The sequence below is a fragment of the Neopsephotus bourkii genome, unplaced genomic scaffold (assembly GCF_033783945.1).
Source record: "Neopsephotus bourkii isolate Nb327-2 ecotype Australia unplaced genomic scaffold, CSIRO-AGI_Nbou_v1 NB_107, whole genome shotgun sequence".
In the NCBI taxonomy this organism is placed as follows: Eukaryota; Metazoa; Chordata; class Aves; order Psittaciformes; family Psittacidae; genus Neopsephotus; species Neopsephotus bourkii.
In genome coordinates, this window is record NW_026900624.1 from 13229752 (window position 1) to 13244065 (window position 14314).

At 44.5% G+C, this 14314-nt stretch overlaps 1 protein-coding gene across 2 annotated transcripts; it reads right to left on the bottom strand.

Annotated features, from left to right (window-relative positions):
• Positions 1 to 5410: 5410 nt before the first annotated feature.
• Positions 5411 to 12885, bottom strand: PDE6H (phosphodiesterase 6H). Of its 2 annotated transcripts, none has more exons than XM_061356900.1 (4): positions 12118 to 12885; positions 7310 to 7499; positions 7003 to 7043; positions 5411 to 6145 (listed from the first exon to the last, which is right to left on the bottom strand). In XM_061356900.1, exons 2-4 carry the CDS (start codon positions 7447 to 7449, stop codon positions 6069 to 6071), a joined length of 258 nt encoding a protein of 85 aa, XP_061212884.1. In that variant the 5' UTR covers positions 7450 to 7499; positions 12118 to 12885; the 3' UTR covers positions 5411 to 6068. The 2 variants fall into 2 exon arrangements, with proteins under 2 accessions (XP_061212884.1, XP_061212875.1); XM_061356891.1 differs by lacking the exon at positions 12118 to 12885 and adding an exon at positions 10544 to 10799.
• Positions 12886 to 14314: the final 1429 nt, after the last annotated feature.

A 14314-nucleotide genomic window follows, 5' to 3' on the forward strand; every position in this document is an offset into this window, starting at 1 on the left:
TGGGAACAGCGCTGATAACACCGATGTTTTTAGTTGTTGCTAAGTAATGTTTACTCTGACCAAGGACTTTGTGAGTCTCATGCTCTGCCAGGGAGGAGGGGAAGCCGGGAGGAAGCAGAGACAGGACACCTGACCCAAAGTAGCCAAAGAGGTATTCCATGCCACAGCATGTCATGACCACTATATAAACAGGAGGCAGTTACCTGGAGGGGGGAGATCACTGCTTGGGTCGGGCGGGGTATCAGTCAGCTGGTGGTGAGCGATTGTATTCTCTTCCCTTGTTATTTCCTTTATCATTACTGCTATCAGGTGTTATCAGTAGTGATTTGTGTTATACCTTAGTTACTGGGCTGTTCTTATCTCAATCCCTGGGAGTTACATTCTTTTGATTCTTCTACCCATCCCTCCAGGAGCCAGGGTGGGGGGGGGAAGGGGGGGAATGAGAGAGAGACTGCTTGGTTCTGATTTACAGTTGTGCTTAAACCACGACATGGTACTATTTTTGTATACACAGCTTTAGTCTTAGTGCTTCATTTGCTGACCGTATTTCATCCCAATTTTATTGCCAACTTGCTTTCCTCTTGTTCTTGGTGGTGCTTACCAGCTCTTCTCCTAGCTTCAGATTTGTATTTGAAAGGACTGTTTCCTGATGCCTCCATCTGTGTGTTCCTCATCCCAACTGTCTATATGTGACCTGGCCATGTACTGACATTTTCAAGACTGTGCTGCATCTCTACTGTTCCCTGCTTGTTAGTAAAGTTTAGAATCCACAGGCTGGAGTAACAAACTGGCTTGGAGATAGGGATTATTATAATTCATTAGTTCCCTGTGATGTACTTAAAAGTGCCTAGTATGGAAAGACCTCAATCCAGTAAGAGTTTCTGGTAGCACTGCAGTTGCTGAAGCCAGACCTAACACTACTTGTTGTTCCCTGCTGTTATTCTTCTTCCTTTACTTTCAGACCTGCACAGCTAGCTTCCCTGATGCAGACAGACGCAAGCTTACTATGCTCATGCCGGCAGCTGCCTGGATGTTAAGGTGGCTGTCCTTTGTACAGGTTTGAGCTGACTTATATCTGGTTAGCTTGTGAGACAAAGCAGGTGAGCTTTGGCAGTCAGCTCACAGAGCAGGGTCTTCATCACGTTGCTGCTCTCCGTGCTCCTGAAGGAATCTTTCCTTCCTATGCACTTTTTCTGTGCTCACCATTGTCTTGAGCAAGCTCTCAGGGTACCAAAAACTTTCTTCACTGCCAGTGCCTTCCTGACCAAAGTCATACTCTTCACAAGGTAATGATGTAGTTCATCTGTTTATGTCCTATCTATGGTCTGCCCAGACACTGGGACAGCCTGGTGTATGTTATGTATGTGCTGGTGTTTGGTATGCTCAGCCACTTCATTTATAGCCTCACGAATGTGAGAGGCCCTTAGAAAGATGCCAGAGTCAAGAAAGTGTTTGAAAATGCCTGAAGACAATAAGCCTTCATACTGAAAGTATCTGTTTTACCCACCAGGAACAGAAAGGGCCAAAAATTTCACCACAGTTATGCTAAACTTCAAAAAGGGGAACCATGTAGAAAATGAGAGCACTTGAAGCTAGAAGTTTCAACTGATTTCGTTAAATCCTTATGTGCTCCCAGCACAAAGGCTTCATCCTTCCCACTCCCTACAGGTGGATTGCAGTCCGTGTGGGGAAGCCTGGGAGCCATAACTGCTCACTGCGTTGGACAGTCAGGACAACCTCTGGAGGTGCAGGAGCCTGACATCAGGCTGAGCCCAGCTTTAACAACCCTGGCAGAACTATGGGGACTGGGAGTAAGATTTCAAAGTTAAGCAGTCCAGTATGAAGAAATTTCAGAACTGATCACATTTATAAGCGTGTGATACTATCTTAAATTTTAATTGCATAATCTTCTGTTCTTTATTTTTCCCAATCTGTCTAGATTTACACCACAGGGCTGTGGTGATGCTGAAACAGACTGCTGGCTGGAATAACCTGTTCACCCTGAGTGATGCTCAACATGTCATTCCTATGAGGTATTGCATAAATACTGTCAAAATACATACTCATTGTTCCTCAGATCTCCAAGCTGCGGTCTTGGATCTTACTGTCTGAGTGAGATCAGACTCAGAGAGAGTGAGACTCACTAATGAGTGCTCATAGCTGCAACGACAATCAACAACAGCTGTATTTTAAACACCAAGACATAACGTTATGCACTCTGAAAAATCAGGTACTGGAGACTTAAAGGTGATGGATACTCTAGACATTAAGTTTTCTAACTCTCAAAATATCATTTATAAAATAGAAAAATGTTCCACAAAACACAGTGGTATTGTCAGAGTACCTTTGGTAGCCCATACCATATCAGACTGGAAAATACGACAGTGGCTTGGTACTGAGTGATGTGCTGATTTGAAAACTGCTGGAGGATGGGAATCTTGCACTGAAGATTTTTTTAATCTTAATTGAGTTTTCTGAAGTGATTTAGATATCCTAAGGGAGGAAAAGCAAGACAAGTGCTTCTCACTTTTCCTAAGGTCCATTCTTCTTTTCTTGCAGAGATTTAGGTTTATTTAACTTTCTCAGTAGATCCAGAAACTGAGGTTGGTGAGAATGGGACTCATCTCTGAGGTCACTCTTGCTGTGATACAGAATTTTACAGGGATCAGCTAAACCCATCATTAAGGTTGGTGCTATTAGGTGGCAGTAACCATGAGAAAAGAAGATTCTTGGGTTTTCAAAGTGCTGTTTGGAAGGGATTTATAAAAAGGGCCCAGAATGACTCTTGCCTAACTCATATTTGTATCTCGTATCAGAAGGCAGTTAAACCTGACCAAATTGAAACCCCTATGTACATTTATAAAGAAACAAAAGGGGATGAGTGTTAGCAGCTCTAAGTGGTATTCACATCTCAGTCATTCTTTGCTATAGGGTAGAAAAATGCCATCACTCAATTATCTAAAGAGTCCCAGAATACGTAACTGACCAAAAGTTTTCAGCCCTAAGGAAATCATGTGCACCACGCCTGGGAGAAAACACCAGTCATTACTCAGGAAAAAACTGCTTCTCAGATGATATCACAGTCAGTCTTTATTGCCTATTGTTTGCAGATAGCTAGCTGATTTTCTTTCATGAGGAGTGAGTGGCTTTCCAAGCTTTCCTCAGGAAAAGATTTTAGAATGAAAAGCTAATTCATCTGCCTTTCTCTGGATATATTTTGTAAGCAAGTCAAACTACATTTTTATGATTTTAAAAATATTTTTATTTATTTTTATGACTTTTGACTTATTTTTATAGTAAAATAATAAAGAATAAAATATTACAATGTATATAGACTGAAGTCCTTCAACAAGCTAGTTTAACACATTTACTTTCTTGCATCATAACCATCTCACAATGTTCGAAAATGGAAGTTTCAGGGGTTATAGCTCATTAGAAAAAAATCAGAACCTCAGACAAAACAAGTATGAGGGTGTATTAAGACTCTTCTTCCAAGCCTTGAAACTCCTTACAAGTAAAGGAAGGAATGTAATTCCTATTAATACATAGAAATCAGTTTTAAAATTAACTAACAAACTATGTTGACTCAAAACATCTTCTAATACAAGTCATCAGGCAGGCATGAGGGCTGGGGTATGTGTATATTCTTATTATACTCCTCTAGGAAGGGGAACGGAGCAGTTCTCTGATGGGAGCAGGGGTTATGACAATCAGGTGTGGAATTTCACCAGTACCCTCACATTTGCTGAAATGTTTCAGTCCCTGGAATAAGGAGAACTTTGCTTTTATCCCAGTGTTTTCTGACAGAGGATCTCACCACCTTTGGACTGCTTTCCCAAGGCCTGGGATGAAATGGAAGCAAAAGGGCTAATTCAAAGTTTGTCTCCTTGATCTCTTGTTTTAAAAAGCTTAAAAAAGGGAAAACTCAATGATAGTAGAGGCAGCAAGCTTACAGGATCCAAAACTGGATCCAGTTGTGTCTTTCCGCAGATAAAAGAGGACAGACTGAAAGGTGGAATAAGGATCACATGCTACAGGATGGTGTAATGTGAGGGAAAGCACACAAGCACATTCACATTTAAGCACAGAAGCAGAAGGCTAGCACAGGAACTTGTAAAAAAAGATTAAATCAGTCCTCTGCAGTAATTTACATAAAGAACACTTAGGGAAAGAAGAAAAGCCTTAAAAGGTGAGAAAGGTGGGAGAAATCAGGAGTAAGTGGGAAGGACACATTGCCTTTGCCCGAAGAAGTAGCTGTGGGCTGCAATTAGCTAAATGGTACATGACTCCTGCTCTGTGATTATGTTGTGGTTCTGAGCCACTCATTGGTTTACTCCTGTTTCTAATGGAAGGAGTGCTGAATAATAAAAGCTGTATTCTCTGGACTGCCAACAGGAATTTCCTTTAGCTTTTGGTGCTGAAACTATATTAAAAAAAACAAAAAACAACAAAAACATTAGCTTTTATTTCTGGAATAACACTAGTAGATAACTATAGCACAACCATGGGTTTATAGCAATGCTTTATGCATGGGGACTGACCTTTTAGGCAGGCTTTGCTCTCCTGTTTGCAGCCACTCCTTGCTCCCATAAACATCTTTGGCATAGGAAAGATAAGCTGGGGGGAGGCATTTCTTATGCAATGAAGCTCATCAAGTTGAAAGCAATGATAAAAAATGCCACCTCCTCTTCTAAATATTATGTAGCTACAACAAAGCTCGCTCCTTGCCTCCAAACAAAACAAAAGCCCTTCCTTAGTGCCAGGGCAGCAGGAAATCTTGGTGCCTTCGCTGAGCGTTTAAGTGCTTATGAGTGCCTCACCACTCACCAGCACTCAGGCTGTTGGAGACCAGGAGACACAAATCGATAGGGTTAAGTGGATTCACTCTGTGCTTGCCTGCATATACACATCCTAATGTCCCCCTGCGTCCCCACCTGCTCTGCTGTTATCTCTCTCAAGGGAACTACCATTTGCCAGCTTGTCCAGACAAGATCCAGAGCTTAAATTTGCCAAGGGGTGAAAAAAGAAAAGCCTTCCTGCTGATGAATGTGGGGGGGGGGTGACGTGAAGGGAGACTTGCCCTATGTTAAATACAGGGAAGAGGGATCAAGGTATGCAATACCATCTTCTGCTATACGAGATGGGTCTGCTGGCACTGCCTGGTAACACATAATAATGATTCTCTGTCATAGCGGCTGGCAGCAAACATGTCCTGGGGAGCAAATGACTCATCAAAGTATGTATGCGCATCCGAACACTGCAAGTGTCACACACGGGTGTCCCATTGAAGGACAGGAAGCACAGTGTCATTTGGAGCACTGCTTCTTTGGAGTTGTGAACACAAAGGAATTAGGAATAGGATTAATTCATTTAGTTATTGATCTCAGACACGCACATTTTCATTTAACATTATTCGGACGGAATGGCTTATAACTGTAGGCAGTACAGCAGAGACATCTACATTTCCCTTTGCTCATGAGGTAAATCTTAGCAGCCAATTCCTTATAATGAACCCCTGGGGAAGGTTTTCCTATGGAAAAATAGCCTAATAATCGGACTGGGGACTCTACTTCTGTCCTCTACAAATATACTCTCAGCAAATAATTGGTGGCCCAGATAACATGGGGATATAGCCAGGTAAATTCTACATAGAAAACTTTCAGGGAGGGAAGGAAACAAACAGAACAGGCTTGATATAAATAGGTCTGGATATACATGCACACCCATGCACACAGTATCTCAGCTGATAGGGGAAAAGTTCAAATACAGCCTCCCTGTATCTCCATAAACATAAAGAGCTACAACAGTGGGAGAAAACAGATTATGGTACAGGGGGGCATTAAGACATTTTTGAGTAGTTTCATCACATGGAGCATGAGGTCTTTTCAGGGATCCGAATAACTTCTTTGCCAAATTAATCTGCAAAGGACTTTCTCATAACTAGCTCTTACAAAATCCCTCTGTCCGTGAATAAGTGAATGTAAGGGCCAAAAATAAGTTTCAAAGGTGATGAAGACCTGCTGGGATTGGTGGATTCACCAGGTGACACCATTAGAGATACTGGCACCTTAGATGATCCCAAACTGGGCCAGCTCGTGCAGTTCCAGATGGCTGAAAGCTTCCCATGGGCAAATCACTGTGATATCTGCAAAAGAGAGAATGAGAAATGGGTTCTGGTCACTGCATTTCTTGGATTTCTTTTGGATTAAGGGAAAAGCTGACTTACTTGGAAAACATTAAGAAGAAGACAACTCCATTTGAAGCTTAAATGAGCAGATGAGCTCTCCAAATTTTGTACTACCTACTAGACTGTATCTACATACAGGATACAGAACAACTGTATCTTCTCCTGCTTAAGTTTTCAGCATTTCCTATAATCTCTTTAGTGACTCTGTAGACTGGTATAAAAATTCATTCTGGTTATGTGGTTTCAACTGTTCTTACAGACTAACTGTAGCAAAACTGTGATCTCCTTGAAGACACATGCAATCTTAAATCAGATGCTGAATAATTTGGTCTACAACATTCAGGATCTGCAGCTCTTTGATAGTTGCAGTTGTTATTGATACCTAAGAAGTTCTGACTGGATACATCCCATCCTGTGCATGTTTCTCAATCCCAGACAGGTGCATAAAATTCTTAAAATTAGAATTCCGGTGATAACATGAACACTTAACCAGCTGGAATTCAGTTCCTGTGTTTAGCATTTGTCATTTCTTTGAGAACCGCATTCTGCTGCAATTCTAAGCCAGAGTATTAGCAGAAAACAAACAAGCCCATTTGCAGCCAAATGAAAGTATTCAGAAATTGGAGCATGCCTAAATAAATATAAGTATGACTGTGGCAGCTTGAGGTGGAAGTATCAGCCTTCTCTGATGATCCTGAGAGCTGCAGAGAGGCCAGGGAAACAGAAAGGCCATCCCAGAGAGTCCTCTCCTGTGTTGAAGCATGACTGCACAGCTGTTCAAGCAGGGCATGACAACAACGTCCCACAGGGCTTACCTGTGCCAAGTCCCTCCATGCCTGGGATGTCGTCTCCAAACCTAGGGGAGAAAAGAGAAGGTGAAGAGTTGAGTTTGGGCCAAAAGGCACCCAGGCAAGGAGAGCAGCCCTGCACATGCAGCCAGGGAAGGAGAATTGTGGGTGGGCAGCAAATGAAGAGAAGCAGCTTCAGGCACGACAGCTGATGGCACCAGGGGCAGGGGGAAGCCTCCTGGCTCCTTGCCCAAGGGAAGACGCTACCACAGAAACCTTAGCAATGGGGAGCCACCTACTAGCATGGCTTCTTTTCTTTTGAAAATGCTCTTACCCTTTTACTCCTTTTTTAGGTGGCTTACTCTTGAATTGCCTTGTCTGTCTCTGCTTGAACTTGGGAGGCCCCTTGCGTGGTGTGGTGGGACCAGTTGGAGCATCTCCAGTGTTGAGGTTGGTGGTTGGGTTCTCACTCATTTCTGGGCTGCTGTGTGTGCCAGGCACGTGCCTCTCTCAGATTCCTCTGGCTGCAAGATAACAGCAAGGACTGATGCAACGTTCTGCTTAGCATTTCTACGTATCAGTAGTCAGGTCACAGAATTATGAAAAATATAATTGTGACAGGATTAAACATAAAGATGTTAAACATAAAGAAATATTGTAATGCATTCAAAGTAAGTAGGATAGCACTGCCTTTCATTTGGCATGCTAGAATTAAGATGCCAAACAAAGGACTCTTGAGCTAAGGACAAAAAGACACTTTGCTCCATAGTGCAGTAACTTGCAGAGTCATGAAGAGTCACACCTTCTTTTGTCCCAGACATAGCTGGACTTTCGGAGACAGGTCGCTGCAGTAGCTTTCCCCACAGTTTGGGTGAAATAGGAAGGTTAATGACAACGTAGTTTGTTTTCTAATAAGTCTTGAAACAGCAGTGCTAATGTTTTTACTTGTTGGTTAAGGACGTGACTACTAGGAGCTACAAATACACACTTAAGGCTTAGAGAAATATCCTATACTTGGGAATCATCATTATATACTTCACTTGTACCTAAGCACAAATACGTTTTACACACTGAATGCTGAGTTAGATGGGCCCTTAGTCTGGGTGGAACTTCAATTAAGGTCTCATATTTGTCAATACCAAACTCACGGGAAATAGCACAGGATCTTTGAAAGATGGTAAAGAAGGCTAAGGCAAAGTGTTGGAGATTGTCTTTTAGGCAGAATGGAATTCCTCAGGATTTAGGAGAGTAAAGCCTGCAACCTTCCCCAGGGTATGTTCATTTTGGTATTTTTGAGCATTACATTACATGTGTTCACCTCTTCTGCACCACACTGCACATGAGCCAAGCTCCACTTCGCAAGGGCTAAGTAGTTATCAGGGAGCAATTCTTGTGCAGGAGAAATCTCTCTGGCCTCAGAGAGCAGAACTCAGAGCCCTTTGCTTCCTTCTCAGACTGCACGGCAATAACCCTCACCACCCCTTCATCAGATTTTATGCTTATTAGTATGCTAGAATGGTCTGAGCAAGTGCATTTATGGACAAAAATAAATGCCTTTTCTTTTTTTCCTCTCCTTGAAGTCACATTCTTCTTCCCCATGACCATTACTTAACTCCTATCTCCAGGTGTTTGTCCCCGTGCAGCCAGGCTGATGGAATCACTGATGGAATTAACTTCAGGATTTGGTACTAAGGGGTAATCACATTATGTCACCATAGTGCTGTGGCCTAATCCCCAACATCACATGCAGTGACACTCCAGACTTTTAAACTCAGAACTGTAAATGCCATCAAAGATCTTTCGGTTTGTGGGTAATTCTGGTTTTCTTCTTTCCTTAGTCTGAAGACAGTTTGTGTCTTTGACTGCCCTGAAATATCTAAAGTACCTGAAAGCAAAGCCTGAGATGAGAAAGACCATCCAAGCAATTCCGTGTCACTTCCACATCAGTGCAAGACAAAGAAGTGTTTCTGTGTCTGTGGCGGTCTGGGAATACTTCACTCCTGACATCTTTCCATCTGTGCTGACAGTGGCATGAGTCCTAATGAGAGCACCTAAAGGCATTTTAATTCTCCTGTCGCTTGCGGTCAGGCTCCTTTCTCAGCTGTAATACCCCTTAGCAGGAAACTGGATGGGTTCCAGCAGCCCCAAATGGAGCAGCAGATGGTTGTGTCTGCAGCTGAAGTATGCACAGATGCTATTCTCCCTCCTGTAACACGGCGCTTCCTAAGCACATACTGTGCCCACAAACACAACGATCAACTCAGATTGTAGAAGTTACTTATTTAGCTGCCATCTCTGCAGCCCAGTATTTATAGCTTTATCCTCACAACACAGTGGCAGGACAGGCAAACACTGTCACCTTCATCTTTTACAGAACAGAAAAGAGGTGCAGTGATTGGCATGAGCTGGACTGCACTGCTGGAAGGAGTGACAAAATCTTTTGATTCACAGATTTTAGGACCAAACTGAGAGGTGAAGGCAGTTTGGCTCCAAAATGAAGAGAGAATTTCGTGCTTCACTTTTACTCAGGACCAGTGAGGGATTCAGATGTTACTGGTCTACAACAAAATGCTGCTCCATTATGTCTGCTAATGCTCCAAAGTATAACATTATGCTTCTGCCTCAGGTGCAGTTCTCATCAACAGGGTGTCTGCCGCAGGGCTAGACATCCCTCCTGAACTATGAGAGACACACATCCATTTCTAAGCACCATGCTCATCTGACATTACAACATACATGGTACCCCTCTCAAGGGCTACTTGCAAAAGTACAGCAGAAGAAACAAGCCAGCTAACAGATTTCCAACCCTTTGGACTGGCATCCAAAATTTGTAAAATACATCTGAGTTCCATCTCCACATGAGTTCCTGCACTGCTTCACCAACCCTTGCTGTTTGCCAGCATAGTACCTTAACCACAAAAATGTCTTTCAGAATCAGCTCCTCTTAGTTCCTTGAGACCATGCTTTGTCTCTGGCCTTTATTTAATAGGAAAATAGCTAATAAAAAGACTCAGTCTTTGGAATTTCCTTTTCCCCCAGTCTGAGGTAGCTGTATCCACCTACCAACTACTCGATAACCCAGAATTTTGTAGGAAAAGGTAGGATTTGGTAGGAAAATCTGCCCAAATCAAACTTCACCTTCTCTCTCACCTGTAGGAATTCAAGAAAGAGCACTCAATGAAACTGAAAGGGACAATTCTAACTTTTCCCTTAACAACATCCCTCTACCTATTCTCTCCACACATCACCAAAAGAAATGGCAAAAATGGAAAGCAGCCTTAATGCCACATAAGAGCCTCTATCTTGCAGCAGAAATCAAGCTGCCCTCCCACAGTTGATCTGGTTGGATTCATACACTAGCCATCACACAGAGGTGTGTCGCCATTCATGATGGAGAGGGCCTTGTCCCACAGCACAAGACCGGTTCCAGTTCCCACAACTCAGGAACTAGTAGCCCCTGAACACAGCCAGACATGGGGGGGGGGGCAGACACCCCAAGATCACAGATGTGGAAGAAACACCACAGAAGCTTCCCAGGGGAATTTCCCAGCCTTTCACCTCCCCATACCTGGGTATTCGGATAGTCCTTGGTACCACACCAAGCAGATGGCTTGACAAAGGTCTGATGAGACTGAGGCTCCTTCTCTAGATCTCTGCAAGTGCTATTCTGCCTTCTCTCAGTGCTTCCTGGGCTGCCAGAGCCCTTCTGTTGCTGCAGGCTCTGGGATGTAGCTCCCGGGTGAGAGCTGATGGCTGTGAAATCAAAGGCTGTTGAGGAACAAGATGTTCTTCCATGCACTTCCTCTGCTCCCTCCTCTGACAAGGTATTACCAAATTTCCCCTGACAGCATTTCTGCTCATTCCAGGGTTTAATCCTGTGGTTATAAGCTTTGCTTGCGTCCAAATGCTAATTATACCTAATACATGGTAATAGGCTTATCTCAGTTGCGTCAGATATCCCATCTCTGGGTTGCTGGCCAGGTTAATCATCCTTCTTTTAGTTTTCTTTGAACTCAAAGGAGCTTCAACACTTACTGGCAAATGCTGACTCTTTAATCTGCTCTCTCCTTAATCTCTGATTCTCTGTGGAAAATTTCTGTGACAGATAATGCAGATGCCTCACTTGATCTTCTTCAGACAGATTCAGTGTTGGAACTCATCTTCCCCTGTCTGAAACCTTCAAAAATATAGACTCCTCCATGTGTCATTGTGGTGCCTCAGGGGTGTCCCACACAGAACCCTCATGGCCCTCCATGCAGAGATACACTGGGAGTAGACAGCAACCAGGAGGAAATATTTTCACATCCCTTTTGATGGGGTTCTTGCATTCTTAGCTCTTGACTTCATGAGAACCACTAGCATCACCCTTGCAGCCAGGCTTTCATCAGGGAGTATTGTATCTGGTGTAAGATGCCTGTGAGGAGTATCACAACTCCAGTCTCAGTTGCTTGAGCTGGGTAATCATAGCAATGCAAAAAGTCCATCGGTTCATCCTTCTCTGTTCCTGTATTTTACACAGGATCTCAGGCCCTTCATTCTAGCAGGCAGAGACCCATTTAAAGTAGAACTATATTCCCACAACTGTTTCCCAGACGGAGACCATTGGATAGACTATGACAGTTTAAAGAAGACATTCAGTAACTCTGGAAGTACAGCATCACATGGTATAAACTCCCCACCAATGTACCCTGCATGTACTGCTGGGCACTGGGGCAGGAGACACCATCTGTCTGTCCTGACTGCTCCTCAGGAGCCCCACCAGTGCTGCTCATACATAGGCTCATCTAGCCAAGGGCACAAGCCAAGGGGGTGCCAGGGAGCCTCAACTAAGGGACGCCTGACATGAGAAACCGAGCAGCCCCATGGAGGGCAGAGCTGATCGCACAGCCAGAGAGCCTTGAGACAAACCACTGCTGCAGCACTTGTCCTAATGTTAGAGGAAACAGAAAACAAACACCCAACAACCACATCTCCTTCTCTTTAGCTACTGGGTCTGTTCACACTCTCCAAGCACAAACAACCAAATTTCTCCTCCATGGGGTTTTATCAGGACTTTTCTCTCCTCTGGGTTTTGCAGTCAGTTCCTCCTGCATCCCCCCGCCACCCTCATAATTGCTTTTTGCTCCTGGGAAACACACTTACAGTGCCAAGGGCTCCTCTTGAAAATCATTCAACTCCAGTCCTCCAGCCTGTGTAGAAAGTGTCTGAAGATGTCCTGTCTCCTCTAGATATACCCTGCCACCAGGTGACATTCGGGTGTCAATCATAGGCGGGTGCCCACATGGCTGGGGGGAGGACGACACGTGTTGGGAGCACTCTGTGATCCTGGCACTCAGCAGGCACAGCTCCAAGGAGGTGTGGTGAAGCAGCAGAGCCTCAGCACCATCCTGAGGGGCAAAGTGCTCCTTTCTGCACAAAGAGGTTGTGGCTTCCCTGAAGCTCCTGATGGGAGATGTCTGGAGAAGCAAAGAGGAATAAGGAAATCACCTGCCCTTTGAGAGATGCTTCTGTTTGTGAACACACACAAGGCTGCACATGCAGGGAAGGAGGAGTTGGTCCTAATCAGCTCAGATCCCTGCCCTGTGTTGGTGAATGCATGGAAAGGCTTCCAGCAAACTTCTCAGCAGTGTTGTGGGGGTCAAGATTCATCTTCCAGAGTGGTGCATGCAGTCAGCCTAGTGCATGAGGGCTGAGTCCGCTCAAGAGAGTCATAGGGAACACTGCTGAGATGCCGCACAGGAACCTGGTGAATATTTAACTGCATCCAGCAGATGGGATGGCAGGGGAAGAAGTGGGAATGTTTGCATTGCATGTGGGTGGCCAGCCAGCAGTGTGGCCTGTCACCTCTGAGAACAGAGGGACTGGATTTAGGGTTAACAGATAGGTCACATCTGGGTGCTAGTAGCATTGCTACTGTGAGGCACTGCCTGAGAAAGGGTAGAGCTGGTACCTCAGCCTAAACTGCAACCCAACAAATCTCCATGCATGGTAATGCATACTGCTTTACCAGCTGTTTTGTAATTCCAATGCATTTTACAAGCCTGTTATGACAGCTCAGCCCAGGAGACTGGTGTCAGAGATGTGGAAAAAGTAGGCAGAATCACAAGGCGAAAAAAGAAGGTCCGGGGTCCTGCTAGAAGGTGCTGGAAGGTCATCTTCATCCTCAGCTGTGGCAGCACCTCAGTCATGGACTATAGCTGTCTGGCTGGAGGCATAACCAGAGGGTTAACAATCCTCTGGGATCCGTTGGCTGTGGTTAAGCACCACTCATTAAACCTTTTTTGAGCATCCAGCTCACAACATGAGATCAGGGCTGGCGGTGCCGAAAATGGACCCAGAAAACAGAGCTGTGCTAGGAACAGCAGAGCAGTGCAGGAGCAGAAGGAAACCAAGGTAGGGGTTTGTGTAGTGATGGACGGGCTTTGTCTTTGGGTAATGATGGAGGAGGGGATTTTGGAGATGACAGCCAGGGGTGTGACTGCATGTGACCAAGGAGGGACAGTCTCTGACATGACAGACCCTGGCGGCAGGGACCAGTCCAGCAGTGCTCTGATGCTGAGCAAAAGCCCACAGCTAAGGCTGGCTTTTCAGACTACTGAAGTTAGACAAGATAAATCCTTCAGAAAGACCCTTAACTTACTTTTTAAAAATTGATAAGGTCCTAGCTCTTGAGTGGACACAGGATATAAATCCTAGGTACAGCCAAAGGGCTTTCAATCTAGCAGAGAAGCAGCAAACACACTTAACGTTCCCACGTGTTTGAGAATGATCACACAGCTTTCAGACGCTTGTGTGATAATTTCTGGGCACAGGAAGGAGGACGGGGGCAGCATTGTGTTGGCGTTGTCTCTTCCCTGTGATGACTGGAGCCTGTATACAAATGCATGGAGATTGATGGCACTCGGCAGCTCCTGACAGCAGCAGTGATTACAAGTGGGCCGGGACCTGCTTGTGTGGCTATAAAGAGGTGAAGCCTGCTGGCAGCAGACTTCACTCCCATCCCGGCTGCTCATTCCCATGCCTCCATCTGCTGCAGACAGGTTTCCTGGGGCTCTCCCTCCTCTTCTGCCTTCTCCTGTATAGGTAAAGTTGCTGGGGAAATCAGCTCTATAGCCCCCTACTCCTCTTCTCCGAACCTTAAAAATATATATACTATTTGTTTTCTAAACAGCCCTTTTATTTTCCTGTTTTCCAGATGAAATCTGGCTCATTTCTCTTTCACAAAAGTGGACACGTGGGAATAAAATTTCCATGGTGTCACATGAAACTATTTTTTGGCCACTGACAAAGCATGTCAGAAACTCCCTAAAGGGCCGTACTCACCATGTTTTTCCTTATC

Bases quoted from the DNA above. Each gene is read 5' to 3' on its own strand.
- PDE6H (XM_061356900.1), bottom strand. From the start codon at position 7,449: ATGAGTGAGAACCCAACCACCAACCTCAACACTGGAGATGCTCCAACT. The intron at 7,044-7,309 runs GTAAGAGCATTT...TTTCTCCCCTAG, and splicing joins CCTAAAAAAGGAGTAAAAGG to GTTTGGAGACGACATCCCAG. The intron at 6,146-7,002 runs GTAAGCCCTGTG...TCTCTTTTGCAG, and splicing joins CATGGAGGGACTTGGCACAG to ATATCACAGTGATTTGCCCA.